Raw genomic sequence first — 19,920 nt, 5'->3', positions numbered from 1 at the left:
CTTGTCAAATTGTGAATGAGAGACTATTGGAGTGTGTACAGCCTGCGCAAAAAACTACGCAGAGCTCATATGCTTTTCAAGCGATTTTTTTCATCATTAGAATCATGCAGCCTTACAATGTATTAAACATCAAAACATATAGCCCGACGTTTGTAGAACAACTAAAGTTACATTAGTAACTCTAAATTGATCATATAGGAGTACCTATTTCTTTATTAAAAGCTCAACACAGAATAGCCGCGGAGATACAATCTTCGGCAAAATCATTCGCAAGGAGATTCCTGCAAAAATATTATTTTCAATGGACATATTTTCAATGGACATATTTTTTTGCATACCCTAAGGCTAAAACAGGTGTCAAATAAACATTTTTTTCACTCCCTCAAATCGTTTGGAGAAAATATTTACATTTTATTCAGCTTTGTTCAATTGTATTCTTCATCCTATAAAATACTATAAAATAATGCCACGGAATTAAAGGCAAATCTTGTCTGCTAAATGAACTAGTGTATCCCACAGCCATTAGGCATAGCCACATTAGGAACTAAAATAAGGACAACTCAGAGTATGCAATTATTTTCTTCTGAAATAGACGACATTTTCTTCATATCATGCTTCTATAGACATGTCTAAAATAAATAATGGATTTATTGTGAAGGTTTAGGCTATATTACATGGCTTTATTAGACTAAAATGGCTTGTAGGCTATGTGTGGAAGCCAGGAGATGCTAAATGTGTTTATGTTCATAATTGGTCAATTACCGTGATACTGACAGTTATTTGTTTGACAATCACCGGCTGACGGAATTTCGTGTCCGCCACAGCTCTAGTCTTGAGTCAATAAGTATTCAACCCCTTTGTTATGACAAGCTTAAATAAGTTCAGGACTAAAAATGTGCTTAACAAGTCACATAATAAGTTGCATGGACTCACTCTGTGTGTAATAGTGTTTAACATGATTTTTATATGACTACCTCATCGCAGTACCCCACACATACAATCATCTGTAAGGTCCCTCAGTCGAGCAGGGCATTTCAAACACAGATTCAACCACATTCAAGGGTGTGAAAACGTACAGTACCAGTCAAAAGTTTGGACACACCTACTCATTCAAAATTAGTTAAATAGATGTTTTATGACAAAGTGAAAACATGTTTTTAGAAATTTTTGCAAATTTCTTCAAACTAAAATACAGATATCTCATTTACATACAGTACCAGTCAAAAGTTTGGACATACTTATTCAAGGGTTTTCATTTATTTTTTACTAATTTCTACATTGTAGAATAATAGTGAAGACATCAAAACTATGAAATAACACATACGGAATCATGTAGTAATCAAACAAGTGTTAAACAAATCAAAATATATGTTATATTTGATATTCTTCAAAGTAGCCAACCGTATCACAACCGGCTGTGATTGGGAGTCCCATAGGGCGGCGCACAATTGGCCCAGCATCGTCTGGGTTTGGCCGGTGTAGGCCGTCATTGTAAATAAGAATTTGTTCTTAACTGACTTGCCTAGTTAAATAAAGGTTAATAAAAAAAAATTTGATGACAGCTTTGCACACTTGGCATTCTCTCAACCAGATCATGAGGTAGTCACTTGGAATGTGTGTGCTTCCTTCTTAATTCGTTTGAGCCAATCAGTTGTGTTGTGACAAGGTAGGGGTGGTATACAGAAGATAGCCCTATTTGGCAAAAGACCAAGTCCATATTATGGCAAGAACAGCTCAAATAAGCAAAGAGAAATGACAGTCCATTATTACTTTAAGACATGAAGGTCAGTCAATCCGGAAAATATCAAGAACTTTGAAAGTTTCTTTAAGTGCAGTCGCAAAAACTATCAAGAGGTAATGATTAAACTGGCTCTCATGAGGACCGCCACAGGAAAGGAAGACACAGAGTTACCTCTGCTGCAGAGGATAAGTTCATTAGAGTTACCAGCCTCAGAAATTGCAGCCCAAATAAATGCTTCACAGAGTTCAAGTAACAGACACATCTCAACATCAACTGTTCAGAGGAGACTGCGTGAATCAGGCCTTCATGGTCCAATTGCTGCAGGAAAACCACTACTGAAGGACACCAATAATAAGAAGAGACTTGCTTGGACCAAAAACACGAGCAATGGACATTAGACTGTTGGAAATCTGTCCTTCAGTCTGATGAGTCCACATCTGAGATTTTTGGTTCCAACCGCTGTGTCTTGGTGAGATGCAGAGTAGGTGAACGGATGATCTCCGCATGTATGGTTCCCACCCTGAAGCATGGAGAAGGAGGTGATGGTGTGGGGGTGCTTTGCTGGTGACACTGTCAGTGATTTATTTAGAATTCAAGGCACACATAACCAGCATGGCTACCACAGCATTCTGCAGCAAATACGCCATCCCACCTGGTTTGCGCTTAGTGGGGCAATCATTTGTTTTTCAACAGGACAATGACCGAACACACCTCCAGGCTGTGTAAGGGCTATTTGACCAATGAGAGTGATGGAGTGCTGCATCAGATGACCTGGCCTAGTTACTACATGATTCCATATGTGTTATTTCATAATTTGTATGTCTTCAATATTGTAGAAAATAGTAAAAATAAAGAAAAACCCTTGAATGAGTAGGTGTGTCCAAACTTTTGACTGATAATGTATGTAAACTAAATCTGTAATTTAGTTTCAATAAATTTGCAAAAACTTTTCATTTTGTTATAAAAAAATCTATTTAACTCATTTTGAATTCAGGCTGTAACAAAATGTGGAATAGTTCTAAACGAACATTTTAAATAGTATGTGTATTCTTTGCATTAATGTGTTGCATATCCTTTTGATAAAATAATTGTCAAATGAACCAAACTTTCATGCTCCATGGTTTGAATTGGTTTGAATTCCATTCTAATTCCTTCTATTAAAATTCTGCTTCCTGTGGGGTATGGCCAATTCAATGTAAGTGCATTGTTTGAATTGAATTCAGAAATTCCAAATTGACTCCAACCCTGCAACTATCAATACAAAGCATTTACAACTCTCAAAGGTACCACATTGCTGTATTACTTGATTTGAAGTTACTGAGTTTTTGTTGGAATACAACTCGGAGCATGCTGACTGGATGAGGGCCAGCCATTCCCATTGTTTTGCACTAAACTATGCTAATGTTAAGCTGTAACTAAATGACTAACTAAATCCATAGTCTACTTTCAAGGTATCCATAAAATGATATAAATGTAATCTGCTGTATGTACCTGTGTTGCAGTGGCCAGGGCGGAGCCTCCAGTAACAGCTTCGTAGGGAGGGGGTGGGTCTAAAGGACTGAACACCTCTACTCCTTTAATCCTGGCACCATAGATATGAGCTAGTGGTATCACACTGTCCCCAAACATCCTGCGAGCCAGCCGTGGTGTGTAGGAGTAGAAGGTTGAAAAGTAAGAGGGGGGAGGGGCAGGGGGGACAAAGTCATCCGGGTCAGGGATAATAGTTGGCTCCTCCATCTCCTCTGCATTTGGCCTGGGATCATCCTATTAGAGAGAGGGGGGAAGATAAGCCCCTTATTGAGATGCACCTGTAGTGTTGACAAATTAAAAAAAACATTGATCAATATGGAGCAGAGTATGTGAGCGGAGCGGAGCGAGGAGCAGTATGCCCAATTTGACAGGAGCACAGAGCGAGATTCCCAAAGGCTGGAGCATCGGACTTCGCTCCAGTAACACTCCAGTAGTGCTCACTTCACGAGCTCAGGGCATGCCTGGCCCAGCATGTATTTGTAGTCTACTTCTGTGCTGCTATAGCCCCTTGCTTTAGCTACTGTCATGGAGTTCGATAAATATTTTCACAAAGAATTTGATAAAACACACAGGTGCAAAATCAAGGTGATTTACAAAGATGAGGACCGATAGCAAGAGAGGGAGTGCAGTGATGTAGTGTCCACAACTAAAGAATCATTGTGGAATCTGAAAAGACACATATGCCGAAAGCATGATGGTGTACTTACTACGTGAACATGCTAAAAGAAAGGAACGAGGTGAATAGATAACTAAGTGTGACATTGTAGCAAAGATTTTATAAACAAAAAATCTGATCTCTTAAAAGTTTTGTTAATTTTTGTTCCATTTATCTATACAATAGGCCATAATTGATTTTGGCCCAATAGGCCTGGCATATTCCCACTTTAAAGGAGCTTTCAGTTTTGATTGGGTTATTTTGTCTTAAGCCTACCTATAGAAAAATGAAAATAAAGATCATCTCTGCCTAGCCTGGCAAGTGTGTCCCGAAGGGTGTTTAGCCTCTCTGCTGCTGGCCTGTACTCCAGGCACCATCGCATGAGCCTAAAGCCACAGACTTTGGCCAAACTCTTGTTTCTAAAAATGAATGCAAAGGCACTGTAGACTAAGCCTAAGGCATTTTTCATTTAATTTGTATTTCATTCTATTTCATTCACAGCCTATATGTTCAATTTATAAACTATAGTGATTCAATACAACTAAATGTTTATTAATGCTGAGCGCGTTATGTCCCTACCAGCCTAGTGTCGCACTTGCAAATGATTCACAATGTATTTCTTTGTAGACTATAGCCTTGAAATAATTGAAAAAATATAGCCTAAATAATAAATTTTCGTTTCTTCTTAGGCTCCCTGTCTGGCTCCTGACCTATTTAGAGTGTTTATATGCTGTTAAATATGACACGTAGCCTATTTGAAATTATGAGCGCTTCTTACATTCACCTTTTCATGTTTATTAAAATACTTTTCACTCAAGTCATTTGGTTTGGTTTCAATACTACCTGGACCTACCAAATGGTAGGTCCAGGTAGTCACAAAAATAGATGGAAAGGGATACCCGCCAAATGGGTGTCGGTTAAATTGTGATTTTAATGAATGGATTGAATTCAGAGCTGCAGTTTTTTTCCCTGTGAGTGCTGTGCGGTTGGAAAGGCTGTGGAGTACTGGAGTGGTGCACAAGCACAGCATGAGCGGGATTTCCAACCACTCAACTCTGCTCACACACTCTGATATGGAGATACTTCTGCTATGTGATTGGACGTGGTGCAGATTCTAACCTACATGAATGCAGCTGGGGGTTCTCAGGTCCTGTGAATGGTTGTGATAGGGTACATGGGGTAGTCTTACCATACATGGTCTTCTGGTGGTGAAGACCTGTAGGTATCGGAGGGCAGCAGCCACCAAACACACTGCAGTGGTCAGAGCATTCAGAGCACATAGCGCCAACAGAATCTTCTGGAAACACGGACAGACGAGAAACAGTTTGCATTAAACCACCCCACAAACACCAATAACCATCTTAACTTGCTTTATGGTTAAATATTACCATAAGGAACCATAGAGTTGTATAGAGGGCTCTAGTGCCCAAAAGCCAGTTTTTAACATGAGCAGCGCCTTTCACCATTTTTAACCTTTTCACACATGAGTTCCAAATATCTCTAACGGTCGCCCCAACATGGGTTGTTTTATGCACGTGATGTCAGAATGCACTCACTGTTCCAAAGTGTGATTGTTACACAACAGGACAGTTAACACGTGCTGCCTGCTAATTATCTATGTTTCAACTTGTCAATTTCAAATTATTTTCGAACAAGTTTAAGTTTCTAACAACAGCTTTAATTGAGGTGTGTTTCGCCTCCTCATTAATTCACATAGAAGTAGCCCATTTCAGCGTTGCGGAAGATTTATGTTTGAGGCTTTACTGAGCTGGACAAACTTCTCTCTTCGAGGAGAGCCCACACACTTCACCAATGTTTCCGCAGATCAAGTATGCAGACATTTGCACATTCTTACACGAATTGGTACATTTTAAGACTGGCTGGCGCTGGCATTGACTTCCTTGTATTTTTTCGTACAAATAATACATTTGGACATATGTGCGCTCCTATCAAAGCAAGCGCCTTATTTTCTGTATGTCATTTCTACCTTAGCATACAGTATATATATATATATATATATATATATATATATATATATATATGGAGCATAATGTATTTACAGTTTTATTCACATGTTTTTGAGTATTGATGACAAATAATGCATTCGGATTATTGCATAGATTATAATGGATGTGTGTAAAATACCTTTTTGAAGGTTGTACTGATTATAATGAGCTAATGCTAAGCTATTTGCCAGCTATGTGTGGCGCTATGTTTGTTGACATTATTCAATGAATTCTGGACGTCACGGAAACATCTGTCAGACCAAATATTTTATAATGAGGTGAAGGGTAAACTTCCTGAAGTGAATGAAGGGAAGTGAATGATCATAGACGACACACCCCCTTCAACATCCACACTGCAAACAGACCAAACACATCTGGTCTCCTCTTATTATCTTTGGTTGACGCGAAAAAACTAACATGGCGGCATGCACAAACTAATCCTCGTCGGATTACTTTCGATTTCTAGAAGTGTTTTACTCAATTATTTCCATCAATGGTAAGCTCACCCATGATGTGATGAAATATAAACAGTAATTGCTATTAGCTAATTCATATTGTGTTTTCTGACAGCCGAGAGTTATCTAAATATGACCGCTTGTGTTACGTCAATCTTTCCTCAGTTAGCACTAGGACTAACGTAGCCTACATTTTCCAGTTTCGTTACTTCTGTGAATGTCTGAACATTGCATCCCAAAATAAATCTGTCACGTTCTGGACATAACTTTGTAAGGACTGTGTTTGTGCAAAATGTTTCTGTGAATAAACAGTGTGGCTAGCTTAAATGCTGACTTGCGTAAATCGAAACGGGACTTTCTAAATAAGTGTTCTAATCACACCGGTTTGAGCGTAAACTGCATTGACCACTGTAGAATGATCAAACCCATTTGTTGGTACCTGTGAAAAGGTTAAGTAGCCACCTGGATGGGAATTCCTATGGGTTAAGTAAGGATCACATAATTCCATCAAGATCATCAGGAGGGATCATACAATGAATTATACTTGTGAGCATACATTCCATATCTGCAGTTGGCAGTTAATCGCCAAACTTGGCTTCAAACCTTTTCTAGCAACACACTCCAGGTGGCAGTATGCACCCTTTATCAGTTTGTTTACCAACTCATAGAAGTAGTAGAATAATAAAAAAATGGAGATGGGCTCAGTGGCGCTGCCCAGATGCCATAATGGGACAGATACAACGTTGCGATCTCTATACAACTCTATGCAATGAACATAAATTGTCTCACACACATGGTATGCACAAACTAACATATACACACCTTGAGCAGGACCCTCATGGTACTACAGGAGTGCCCAGGGTAGAGTTTGAGTAGTTTTTCCTCAGGACACTTGGCAGTGGGGGTCTGAGGACAGCAGTTACACACATCTCCCACCTCACTCTGAAACACAAGAGATGCATGGCCTTTAGACTCACACTGAAACACACAACAGACCAGGTCTAAGAAATGTCAAAAACAAACAGACTGTGTTTGACATGTTGGCATGCCAATCTCAACCTATTCTAAAGCTGTTAACACTTTCAACCAGAGGAAAGTAAGGAGGGAGGAAGGGAGGGAGAAATAGGGCAAAGAGGGAAACTAAAGAGAGAGACATCAACAGAGTGAGAACAAGACATATTTTACCTTCAGGCATGTACATTTTCATCGCCCTCCCTCCCTCCCTCCCTCCCTCCAGGTCAATGAAAGGGTCCTTGCAATCCGGGTTCCTTGGGACGTCCCTACCCCATTGAAGTTGTCATTTAAAATTATTACGGTAAGGGTTAAGGTTAGGGTTATGGTTAAGGTTAGGGTAAGCGTAGGGGTTAGGGTTTAATGAAAGTAACAACAGATTTGAGGAGCAGGTGGTCTGGACGGGAGACTCCATTACTCAAAAACTCTCACAATTGAACTAAAACCCATCTTTCAATTATTTCAAGGCTATAGCCTACAAAGAAATACATTGTGAAGCAGTTGCAAGTGCGACACTAGGCTGGTAGGGACATAAAGCGCTCAGCAACATTAAACAACACTGAGTGGTATTAAATCATTATTGCCTATAAATTGCGCATATAGGCTGTATACTTAGAATACATACACACACACAAACAATAAAAAAACACCGGGGACTGTGAAGCAACACAAACATTGGCACACACACACACACACACACACACACACACACACACACACACACACACACACACACACACACACACACACACACACACACACACACACACACACACACACACACACACACACGCACGCACGCACACACATACACTTCTTGTTAACAAACTAAAGTTTTGGCAAGTCGGTTAGGACATCTACTGTGTGCATGGCACAAGTAATTTATCCAACAATTGTTTACGGACAGGTTATTTCACTTATAATTCACTGTATCACAATTCCAGTGGGTCAGAAGTTTTCATACACTAAGTTGACTGTGCCTTTACACAGCTTGTAAAATTCAAAAAAATGACATGTCATGGCTTTAGAAGCTTCTGATAGGCTAATTGACATAATTTGAGTCAATTGGAGGTGTACCTGTGGATGTATTTCAAGGCCTACCTTCAAACTCAGTGCCTCTTGACATCATGCTTGACATCATGGGAAAATCAAAAGAAATCAGCCAAGACCTCAGAAAAAAAAGTGTAGACCTCCACAAGTCTGGTTCATCCTTGGGAGCAATTTCCAAATGCCTGAAGGTACCACGTTCATCTGTACAAACAATAGTACGCAAGTATAAACGCCATGGGACCATGCAGCCGTCATACCGCTCAGGAAGGCGAGGCGTTCTGTCTCCTAGAGATGAACATACTTTGCTGCGAAAAATGCAAATCAATCCCAGAACAACAGCAAAGGACCTTGTGGAGATGCTGGAGGAAACAGGTACAAAAGTATCTATATCCACAGTAAAACAGGACCTATATCGACATAACCTGAAAGGCCGCTCAGCAAGGAAGAAGCCACTGCTCCAAAACCGCCATAAAAAAAGCTAGACTACGTTTTGCAACTGCACATGGGGACAAAGATCGTACTTTTTGGAGAAATGTCCTCTGGTCTGATGAAACAAAAATAGAACTGTTTGGCCATAATTACCATCGTTATGTTTGGAGGAAAAAGGGGGAGGCTTGCAAACCGTAGAAAACCATCCCAACCATGAAGAACAGGGGTGGTAGCATCATGTTGTGGGGGTGCTTTGCTGCAGGAAAGACTGGTGCACTTCACAATATAGACGGCATCATGAGGAAGAAAAAGTATGTGGATATATTGAAGCATCTCTGGCAACATCTCAAGACATCAGTCAGCGAATGGGTCTTCCAAATGGACAATGACCCCAAGCATACTTCCAAAGTTGTGCAAAATGGCTTAAGGACAACAATGTCAAGGAATCCTATGATTCCATATGTGTTATTTCATAGTTCTGATGTCTTCACTATTATTCTACAATGTAGAAAAATAGTCAAAATAAAGAAAAACCCTGGAATGAGTAGGTGTGTCCAAACTTTTGACTTGCACTGTATATACAGTGCATTCGGAAAGTATTCAGACCCCTTAACTTCTTATGGCTGAAGGGGCAGTATTGAGTAGCTTGGATGAAAGGTGCCCATATCAAACGGCCTGCTCCTCAGTCATAGTTGCTAATATTTGCATATTATTATTAGTATTGGATCGAAACCACTCTAAAGTTTCTAAAACTGTTTGAATTATGTCTGTGAGATTAACAGAACTCATATTGGCAGGCAAAATCCTGAGTTGAAATAAAAACAGGAAGTTTTGAGCTTGTATGTATTCAGAGTCCCTAATGAAATCCCCTTGAGATATGAATGATTGTGCACTGCCTAGGGGTTCCACTAGATGTCAACCATCAATAGACATTATAATGAGACTTCTATGGTGTTGTGGGAGAGAACGATAGCAGAATCAGTCAGGTGTCCATCAAGCAGCCATTTTCTGATCATGCTTATTCCTCATGGTAGTCACTTACGTTCCATTGCTCACGAAGACAAGAAAGAATACTCCGGTTGGAACTTTATTGAAGCTATATGTTAAAAACATCCTAATGATTGATTCTGTACTTAGTTTAAAATGTTTCTTCGACCGGTAATATCACTTTTTGAAGTTTTTGTCCGATATAACGCTGACCAGAATTAGCGTTTGGATATGTAAACCAGACGCGCTAACAAAAGAAGGTATTTGGACATAAATAACGGATTTCTTTGAACAAAAAAAACATTTATTGTGGACCTGGGATTCCTGGTGTGCTTTCTGATGTAGATCATCAAAGGTAAGGGAATATTTATCATATATTTTCTTGTTTATGTTGACACCATCTTTGCGTCTGTGGTGTTTTACTTTTGAGCGCCGTCTCAGATTATAGCGTGGGTTTCTTTTTCCGTAAAGTTTTTTTTAAATCTGACACAGCGGTTGCATTAAGGAGAGGTATATCGAGAATTCCATGTGTATAACTTGTATTATCATCTATATTTATGATGAGTATTTCTGTTGAAACGATGTGGCTATGCAAAGTCACTTGATGTTTTTGCAACTAGTGAATCTAACGCCTCAATGTAAACTCAGATTTTTTTATATAAATATGAATTTAATCAAACAAAACATGCATGTATTGTGTAACATGAGTGTGAGTGTCATCTGATGAAAATAATCGAAGGTTAGTGATTCATTTTATCTCTATTCTGGTTTTTGTGAAGCTATCTAGCTGGAAAAAATGGATGTGATTATTGTGGTTTTGTGGTGACCTAACATAATCGTTTGTAGTGCTTTCGACTGAAAAGCCTATTTGAAATCGGACACTTTGGTGGGATTAACAACAAGATTACCTTTTAAAATTATATAAGACACATATATGTTTGAGGAATTTTAATTATGACATTTCTGTTTTTTGACTGGCTGTTGTCATATCGATCCCGTTAACGGGACTGCAGCCATAAGAAGTTTTTAACTTTGTCCACATTTTGTTACGTTACAGCCTTATTCTAAAATGGACAATTTATTTATTTTCCTCATCAATCTACACACAATATCCCAGAATGACAAAGCGAAACAGGTTTTTAGAAAATGTTGCACATTTATTGAAAATAAAGAACAGAAATACCTTATTTACATAAGTATTCAGACCCTTTGGTATGAGACTCAAAATTGAGCTCAGGTGCATCCTGTTCCCATTGATCATCCTTGAGATGTTTTTACAACTTGATTGGAGTCCACCTGTGGTAAATTTAATTGATTGGACATGATTTGGAAAGGCACACAACTGTCTATATAAGGTCCCAGAGTTGACAGTGCATGTCAGAGCAAAAACCAAAGAGGTCGAAGGAATTGTTCGTAGAGATCCGAGACAGGATTGTGTTGAGGCACATATCTGGGGAAGGGTATCAACAAATATCTCCAGCATTGAAGTTCCCCAAGAAGACATTGGCCTCCATCATTCTTAAATGGAAGAAGTTTGGAACCACCAAGACTCTTCCTAGAGCTGGCCGTCCGGCCAAACTGAACATTCGGGGGAGAAGGGTCTTGGTCAGGGAGGTGACCAAGAACCCGATGGTCACTCTGACAGAGCTCCAGAGTTCCTCTGTGGAGATGGGAGAACCTTCCAGAAGGACAACCTTCCCTACAGCACTCCACCAATCAGGCCTTTATGGTAGAGCAACCAGGCGGAGCCACTCCTCAGTAAAATGCACATAACAGCCAACTTGGAGTTTGCCAAACAGCACCTAAAGGACACTCAGACCAGGAGAATCAAGATTCTCTTGTCTGATGAAACTAAGATTGAACTCTTTGGCCTGAATGCCAAGCATCACGTATGGAGGGAACCTGGCACCATCCCTATCGTGAAGTATGGTGGTGGCAGGGTCTGGGAGACTAGTCAGGATCGAGGTAAAAATGAACAGAGCAAAGTACAGAGAGATCCTTGATGAAATCCTGAACCATAGCGCTCAAGACCTCAGACTGGGGCAAAGTTTCACCATCCAACAGGACAACAACCCTAAGCACATAGTCAAGACAACACAAGAGTGGCTTTGGGACAAGTCTCTGAATGTCCCTGTGTGGCCCAGTCAGAGCCTGGACTTGAACCCAATCGAACAGCTCTGGAGAGACGTGAAAATAGCTGCGCAGCGATGCTCTCCATCCAACCTGGCAGAGCTCGAGAGGGCCTGCAAAGAAGAATGGGAGAAACTCCCCAAATACAGGTGTGCCACACTTGTAACATCATACCCAAGAAGACTCAAAGGTGTAATCGCTGCCAAAGTTGCTTCAACAAAGTACTGAGTAAAGTGTCTGAATACTTAGGTGAATGTGATATTTAATGCATTTTAGAATAAGGCTGTAACATAACAAAATGTGGAAAGAGTCAAGGGGTCTGAATACTTTACGAATGCACTGTACACACTGAACAAAAATAAAAACGCAACATTCAACAATTTCCAAAATTGTACTGAGTTACAGTTCATATTAGTACATTTGTCAATTGAAATACATTCATTAAGCCCAAATATATGGATTTCACATGACTGGGAATACAGATATGCATCTGTTGGTCACAGACACCTTAAAAAAAAGGTAGGGGCATGGATCAGAAAACCAGTCAGTATTTGGTATGACCACCCTTTGCCTCATGCACTGCGACACATCTCCTTCACATATAGTTGATCAGGCAGTTGATTGTGGCCAGTGGAATGTTGTCCCACTCCTCTTCAACGGCTGTGCGAAGTTGCTAGATATTGGCGGGAACTGGAACACGATGTTGTACATGTCGATCCAGAGCATTCCAAATGTGCTCAATGGGTGACATGTCTGGTGAGTATGCACGCCATGGAAGAACTGGGACATTTTCAGAAATTTTGAATCCTTGCAACATGGGGCCATGCATTATCATGCTATAACATGAGGTGATGACGTCGGATGAATGGCACGACAATTGGCCTCAGGATCTGTAGTCAGGCCAAGACAATGGTGAGGATGCCGGGCACGCAGATGAGCTTCCCTGAGATGGTTTCTGACAGTTTGTGCAGAAATTCTTTGGTTGTGCAAACCCACAATTTCATCAGCTGTCCAGGTGGATGGTCTCAGACGATACCGCAAGTGAAGAAGCCGGATGTGGAGGTCCTGGGATGGTGTGGTTACACGTGGCGTGCGGTTGTGAGGCTGGTTGGACGTACTTCCAAATTCTCGAAAATGATGTTGGAGCAATTAACATTCAATTCTCTGGCAACAGCTCTGGTGGACATTCCAGCAGTCATCATGCCAATTGCATGCTCCCTCAAAACCTGAGACATCTGTGGCATTGTGTTGTGTGACAAAACTGCAATTTTAGAGTGGCCATTTATTGTCCCCAGCACAAGGTACACCTGTGTAATGGTCATGCAGTTTAATCAACTTCTTGATATGACACACCTGTCAGGTGGATGGATTATCTTGGCTGAGGAGACATTTTCACTAACAGGTATGTAAACACATTTGTGCACAAAATTTGAGCAAAATAATATTTTGGAGAGTCTGGAAAATGTCAGTGTAGATCTTTAGAAAGAGGAGAGGCGCTGTGATACAATGTTTTTTTTATTTGTTTTTTTAAGCTAAACCTGCTTTTTGCCTGAGTAACCTCTGGTGGCAGAGCATTCCATGATGACATGACTCTACACATAACTGAGCAACGCATTAAGTCTGTTTTTGGTTTGGATACAGTGAAGAAACCCGTGGCATGTCTAGTGGGGTATGTACGGTGTGTCTGAAATGTATGCAAATATTGGTTAGGCGTTTTCAACACACATTTTTCTTAAAAAGACTAGAAGAGAAGTAGTCAATTTCTCCTCAACCCTCAACCATGAAAGATTAACATGCATGTTGTTGAGGTTACTTTTGTGTGCGCAGTTAAGGGCAAAGCATGCTGCTTTGTTTTGGGCCAGCTGAAACTTTGCTAGGTCTTTCTTTGCTGCACCTGACCATATTACCGGACAGTAATTAAGATAATTAAGTAAACAAGATCAGATCCCGAACAACTAGAACAGTTGATCTTTGAGTCAAAAATGCAGAATTTATTTTTATAACAGACATACCTCTACCCATCTTCACAACAACTTTGTGAATATGGCTTTACCATGATAACTGACTATCCAATGTTACTCCACGAGTTCAACCTGTTCAATGGTCACACCCTTTATGTGTTTGTGTTTGTGTGCATGCGCATGCGTGTGTCGATGTCCAGATCTCAGCTCCAGTCTGATACGCAGCTTGTGTTCCTCTTCGTTTTGGGGTGGGAGAAGTTCCTGCAGGTCTAACGTGTGAGACGGCACATTTCTAGGCTAATAAAATGTACCATGTTGATATGCCTTGAACTGGAACCAGCTGTAGTTTCTGTTCCAAATGGCACCCTATTCCCTATATACAGTACTGCACTACTTTTGAACCAGGACCCATAGGGTTCTGTTCAAAAGTAGTGCACTATGTAGGGAATAGGGTGCCATTTGGGACACAGCCCTGGTCTCTGTGTGGGGCCGGTTGGACTAATAAAAAAATGATGGATGATATTAGGATGTAGAGAGGTCACATTGTTGAGGTAGGCATCTCCAGTAGAGAGGAAAGAGACATCAGGTAGATCAGATAGTTTCCTTTCTCTCCGGCAACCGGGTTAGGAAGGACGCCTGTTTCTTTGTAGTGACTTGGTGTATTGATACACCGTCCAAAGTGTAATTAATAACTTCACCATGCTCAAAGGGATATTCAATGTCAGTTTATATTTTTTTCCCCCGTCTACCAATAGGTGCCCTTCTTTGCAAGGCATTGGATAACCTCCCTGGTCTTTGTGGTTGAATCTGTGTTTGAAATTCACCGCTCGACTGAGAGACCTTGCAGATAATTGTATGGTGGAGTAAAGAGATGAGGAAGTAATGCAAAAATCATGTTAAACAGTATTATTGTACACAGAGTGACTCTGTGCAACTTATTATGTGATTGTTAAGCACACTTTTACTCGTGAACTTATTTAGGCTTACCATAACAAAAGGGTTGAATACTTATTTTCTTAAGACATTTCAGCTTTTCATTTTTATTCATTTGTAAACATTAAAAAAAAACATAATTCCACTTTGACATTATGGGTATTGTGTGTAAGCCAGTGACAAAACATCTACATTTAATACATTTTAAATTCAAGCTACAACAACAAAACGTGGAGGGGTGTGAATACCTTCTGAATGCAAGAAGCTGTGTGTGTGTGTGTGTGTGTGTGTGTGTGTGTGTGTGTGTGTATGTGTTAGTGTGAGAGAGAGAGAGAGAGAGAGAGAGAGAGAGAGAGAGAGAGAGAGAGAGAGAGAGAGAGAGAGAGAGAGAGAGAGCGAAAGCGAGAGAAATAGAGAGAGAATGAATACAGGAGTACAGCCTGCCACCTAAGACATCTAAATCTCCCCTATAATAACAACACATTGCCCACACAAACACGTGAAAATAGATCACTGATAATCATGATCCACTTATCCTCAATCATTGTCTGTCTCACACCATAATCAGATACCTACACACATCTTCACACACACTTGACCAATCAAACACCTACACACATTTCAAATCAGGGAAAGAGTTTGTGTTGTGCGCACATGCATGTGGGTTTGTGTGTGCGTGCCTGCCTGAATGTGGGTGATGTCTGGGTGTGTGTGTCTCACCAGTTGACAGTTGGTTATGGTGGAGACCATCTGAGCTCCTTGACAGCAGAGGATGAAGCTGGCCAGGTTGAGAAGAACACACACCACTGACGACAGCACAAACATATTCATCTGGGAGAGGGAAAGGGTGGGGGGAGGAGAGAGAGGGGAGGGAGAGAGAAATAGTAATGGAGATATTTGCAAAACATATCACACAGCCTAATAGGAAAATAGTCCAAATCAGAGAGCATGTTAAAACTAAATCCCCATCAGGAAAATAATACAGAACCATAATGTAGAGAGAGGGAAAAAAGGGAAGTTGAGAGAAAAAAAGGGATACAACTGTTTATGACGAAAGAGAAAGGCCCTCATAGCTGGCCTTGACTGGAAAGATAATTCATAGTGCCTTCACACCCCAGACTTTTTCCACATTTTGTTGTGTTATAGCCTGAATTTAAAAAGGATACACTTTAGATTTTTTGGGTCACTGGCATAAAAAAATACCCCTTAATGTCAAAGTGGAATTGTGGAATTCACTGACATTGAATATCCCTTTGAGCATGGTGAAGTTATTAATTACACTTTGGACGGCGGTATCAATACACCCAGTCACTACAAAGATACAGACATCCTTCCTAACTCGGTTGGCGGAGAGGAAGGAAACCACTCAGCGATTTCACCATGAAGCCAATGATGACTTTAAAACTGTTCGAGTTTAATGGCTGTGATAAGAGAAAACTGAGGATGGATCAACAACATTGTAGTTACGCCACAATACTAACCTAATTGACAGTGTGAAAAAGAAGGAAGCCTGTACAGAATAAACATATTCCAAAACACACATCCTTTTTGCAACAAGGCACTAAAGTAATACTGCAAAAAATGTTGCGAAGCAATTCACTTTTTATCCTGAATACAAAGTCTTATGTTTGGGGCAAATCCAATACATCACCGAGTACCACTCTCCATATTTTCAAGCATAGTGGTGGGCTGCATCATGTTATGGGTTTGCTTGTAATCCTTAAGGACTGGGGAGCTTTTCAGGATAAAAATGAAACGGAATGGAGCTAAGCACAGGCAAAATCCTGCAGGAAAACCTGGTTCAGTCAACTTTCCACCAGACAGTGAGAGATGAATTTACCTTTCAGTTGTACAATAACCTAAAACACAAGGCCAAATCTACATTGGAGTTGCTGGCCAAGAAAACAGTGAATGTTCCTGAGTGGCAGAGTTACAGTTTTGAAATAAATCTACTTGAAAATCGATGACAAGACCTGAAAATGGTTGTCTAGCAATGATCACCAGCCAATTTAAGAGAGCTTGAAGAATTTAGAAAAAAATAATGGACAAATGTTGTACAATCCAGGTGTGAAAAGCTTTTAGAGACTTACCCAGAAAGACCCTGTAATCGCTGCCAAAGGTGATTCTAACATGTATTGACTCAGGGGGTTGAATACTTATCTAATCAAGATTTAATATTGTTTTATTTTTCATAAATGTTTTATAAATATTATAATTTTTCTTCCACTTTGACATAAGAGTATTTTGTGTATTTCGTTGACAAAAAAATACAATTAAATCCGATTTAATCCCACAAAATGTCAAAAAAGGCAAGGGGTGTGAATACTTTCTGAAGGCACTGTAATTTAATTTAATTTATTTGGGTAAAATACATATACAACAAGATAAACAATGTATTCCCAGAGGAAATCACGTAAAATTATTAATTAAAACACTTGTTTTCAAAGTGGTCCTCAATGGTAAAAACAAATAAAACATTAATGATTAAAACACAAGACAAAATTACAGATAGAAAAGATGACAGAAAAAATGTGTCATATAAACACTGTTATTGAAAAAAAGACAGAAAGAAGAAGAAGGAGAGGAGGGAAGACAGACCAATACCTGTTTGTTGATAGCTGACATCATGGAATATACAATGGGTAATTTAACTACACTACTATTAGACTGACTTGATGTGAGTGCTTGTTTATAGTGCATGTAATTCAGAACATCCAAGGGTATGTCAATCAATATGAAAATGACCCCTTTTCAAAGCTTACACAAATAGGTGGGCTCGGAAAAGATCTGACTATTTTAAGCGTGCCTCAAGCAGCAAAATCGTGTCGGTCGCCTGGCGGTCTCGGGCATAAGGGAGGGGATGGGCAAAATCCAGCCCCCCACCCCATCTCACAGTGAGGCAGAGGGGTATTTATACTGGAGCTAAGACTGGGACGCATGGTGACCCGCCAGTCTCGCTGTCTGTCTCTCTGTGTCTGTCCCTATCTGTCTGGCGACCACGGCCATGGAAATCACTCAGGTCAGAGGTGGGGCTCTGTGTATTCTTTGTGACTGGGAGGATACAGTCACTAATTTGTCCTAACTCAGTCAGTGTGTCCGCTCTCACACTCTCACACAGGACACACACACACAAATACATAGCTTGCAGGACAGACAGCTCGACTCCAGATTTCACCCTCAGGCAAGCGCCAACTCCCCAGTTCCAACTGAACACTCACTCTTCCAGTTTCCTGAAGTCACGTTTTGAACAAATTGAGGTTATTAATACTAAGACCCTCTTTACACTAATAAAAGTCTTCCAAGGGGTAGGCTATGTCTGAAGATACATTATTGATGTTAATCTGTTGCACTAAAGGTGCACAATGCAAAAATCTTATTTTTGCATTTTTATTGTATTTTCAGCTGCTTGAAGCTAAACGTAAGAATGGGAAGCATAGAAATAGCGCATATAGAACATATCTACTTTTTTTACCACCTTTTTCTCCCCAATTGTTAGTAGGTACTGTCTTGTCTCATCGCTACAACTCTCGTACGGGCTCTCGTACGGGCTCAGGAGAGACAAAGGTCGAGAGCCATGCGTCCTCCGAAACACAACCCAACCAAGCCGCACTGCTTCTTTTTTTATATTTTTTTTTATCCCATTTTCCCCCCAATTTTCGTGGTATCCAATCGCTAGAAATTACTACCTTGTCTCTTCGCTACAACTCCCGTACGGGCTCGGGAGAGACGAAGGTCGAAAGCCATGCGTCCTCCGAAGCACAACCCAACCAGCCGTACTGCTTCTTAACACAGCGCGCCTCCAACCCGGAAGCCAGCCGCACCAATGTGTCAGAGGAAACACCGTGTACCTGGCCCCCCTTGGCTGGCGCGCACTGCGCCTGGCCCGCCACCGGAGTCGCTGGAGCGCGATGAGACAAGGATATCCCTACCGGCCAAACCCTCCCTACCCCGGACGACGCTATGCCAATTGTGCGTCGCCCCACGGACCTCCCGGTCGCGGCCGGCTGCGACAGAGCCTGGGCGCGAACCCAGAGACTCTGGTGGCGCAGTTAGCACTGCGATGCAGTGCCCTAGACCACTGCGCCACCCGGGAGGCCCTCCGCACTGCTTCTTAACACAGTGCGCATCCAACCCGGAAGCCAGCCGCACCAATGTGTCGGAGGAAGCACAGTACACCTAGCGACCTGGTCAGTGCGTGATGAGACAAGGATATCCTTACCAGCCAAGGGGGGACCCCAAAAAGCTACATATTGCAGCTTTAACAGAACTATTACTCAAATTGTATTGTGTGATACCTCCATCGGTTGACACAACATGCTCTTGAATACATGGTGGCTGTCATTTCAATAATATAAATATCATATATAGAATGGATCTTTCCCTTCATATCACTGAAATTTAGCTGGTAAAATATTCAAATGTAAATTGAATTAAAATGTTAACTTCTAATTACTACCACAAAGATGACCGCTGGTCAACCCAACGCCGAATCTCAACTTAAATGACCATGTATATTCTAATATCTATATTTCTATGATTTCAATAGGTTTCCTATGGACGATTGAAAGTACAATTTAAAACGACAGATATTCACCATTCAAGTTAAAATTATCTGATGTGTGGACCTCCAACCAACTTTGTGGGACCATCTTTGTGGAAGCACAACGTTTCCCAAAAAAGAGCACCCGAGGAGTCTGAATCTGCATATGGTGTTGGGGTGAATAGGGGATGAATCATGGTGTTGGGGTAAATTGGGAATGAATCATGGTGCTGGGGTAAATTGGGAATGAATCATGGTGTTGGGGTAAATTGGGGACCAGATTGGGTTTCTGATACACCAGATGGCTTTGTGTATGTGAAGCATGTGTAAAAAAGACAATGAGCACTGCCACAAGATACTGAAAACTGAGATTTACAAAGTCATCTAACCAGTACCCGAAACAATAATAAACATGATTAACCTGCTTGTGAAATGGGGATAATGAATAATTAAAATAAGCAAACAGACAGTGATGCTTCAAGATCAAATAGA

At 40.7% G+C, this 19,920-nt stretch overlaps 1 protein-coding gene across 1 annotated transcript in view; it reads right to left on the bottom strand.

Annotated features, from left to right (window-relative positions):
* The window catches only part of LOC129853914 (endosomal transmembrane epsin interactor 1-like), a 56,601-nt gene that overhangs the window by 19,881 nt on the left and 16,800 nt on the right, over positions 1–19,920 (bottom strand). The window contains exons 3-6 of the mRNA XM_055920429.1: positions 15,609–15,719; positions 7,210–7,329; positions 5,116–5,223; positions 3,233–3,505 (exon numbers count right to left, since the gene is read on the bottom strand). Of these exons, the coding sequence (XP_055776404.1) occupies positions 3,233–3,505; positions 5,116–5,223; positions 7,210–7,329; positions 15,609–15,719 (612 nt within the window). The remainder of the gene's footprint in view (positions 1–3,232; positions 3,506–5,115; positions 5,224–7,209; positions 7,330–15,608; positions 15,720–19,920) is intronic.

This window comes from Salvelinus fontinalis, chromosome 4 (assembly GCF_029448725.1).
Source record: "Salvelinus fontinalis isolate EN_2023a chromosome 4, ASM2944872v1, whole genome shotgun sequence".
Lineage (NCBI taxonomy): Eukaryota > Metazoa > Chordata > Actinopteri > Salmoniformes > Salmonidae > Salvelinus > Salvelinus fontinalis.
This window is presented reverse-complemented; position numbering and strand designations above follow the sequence as displayed.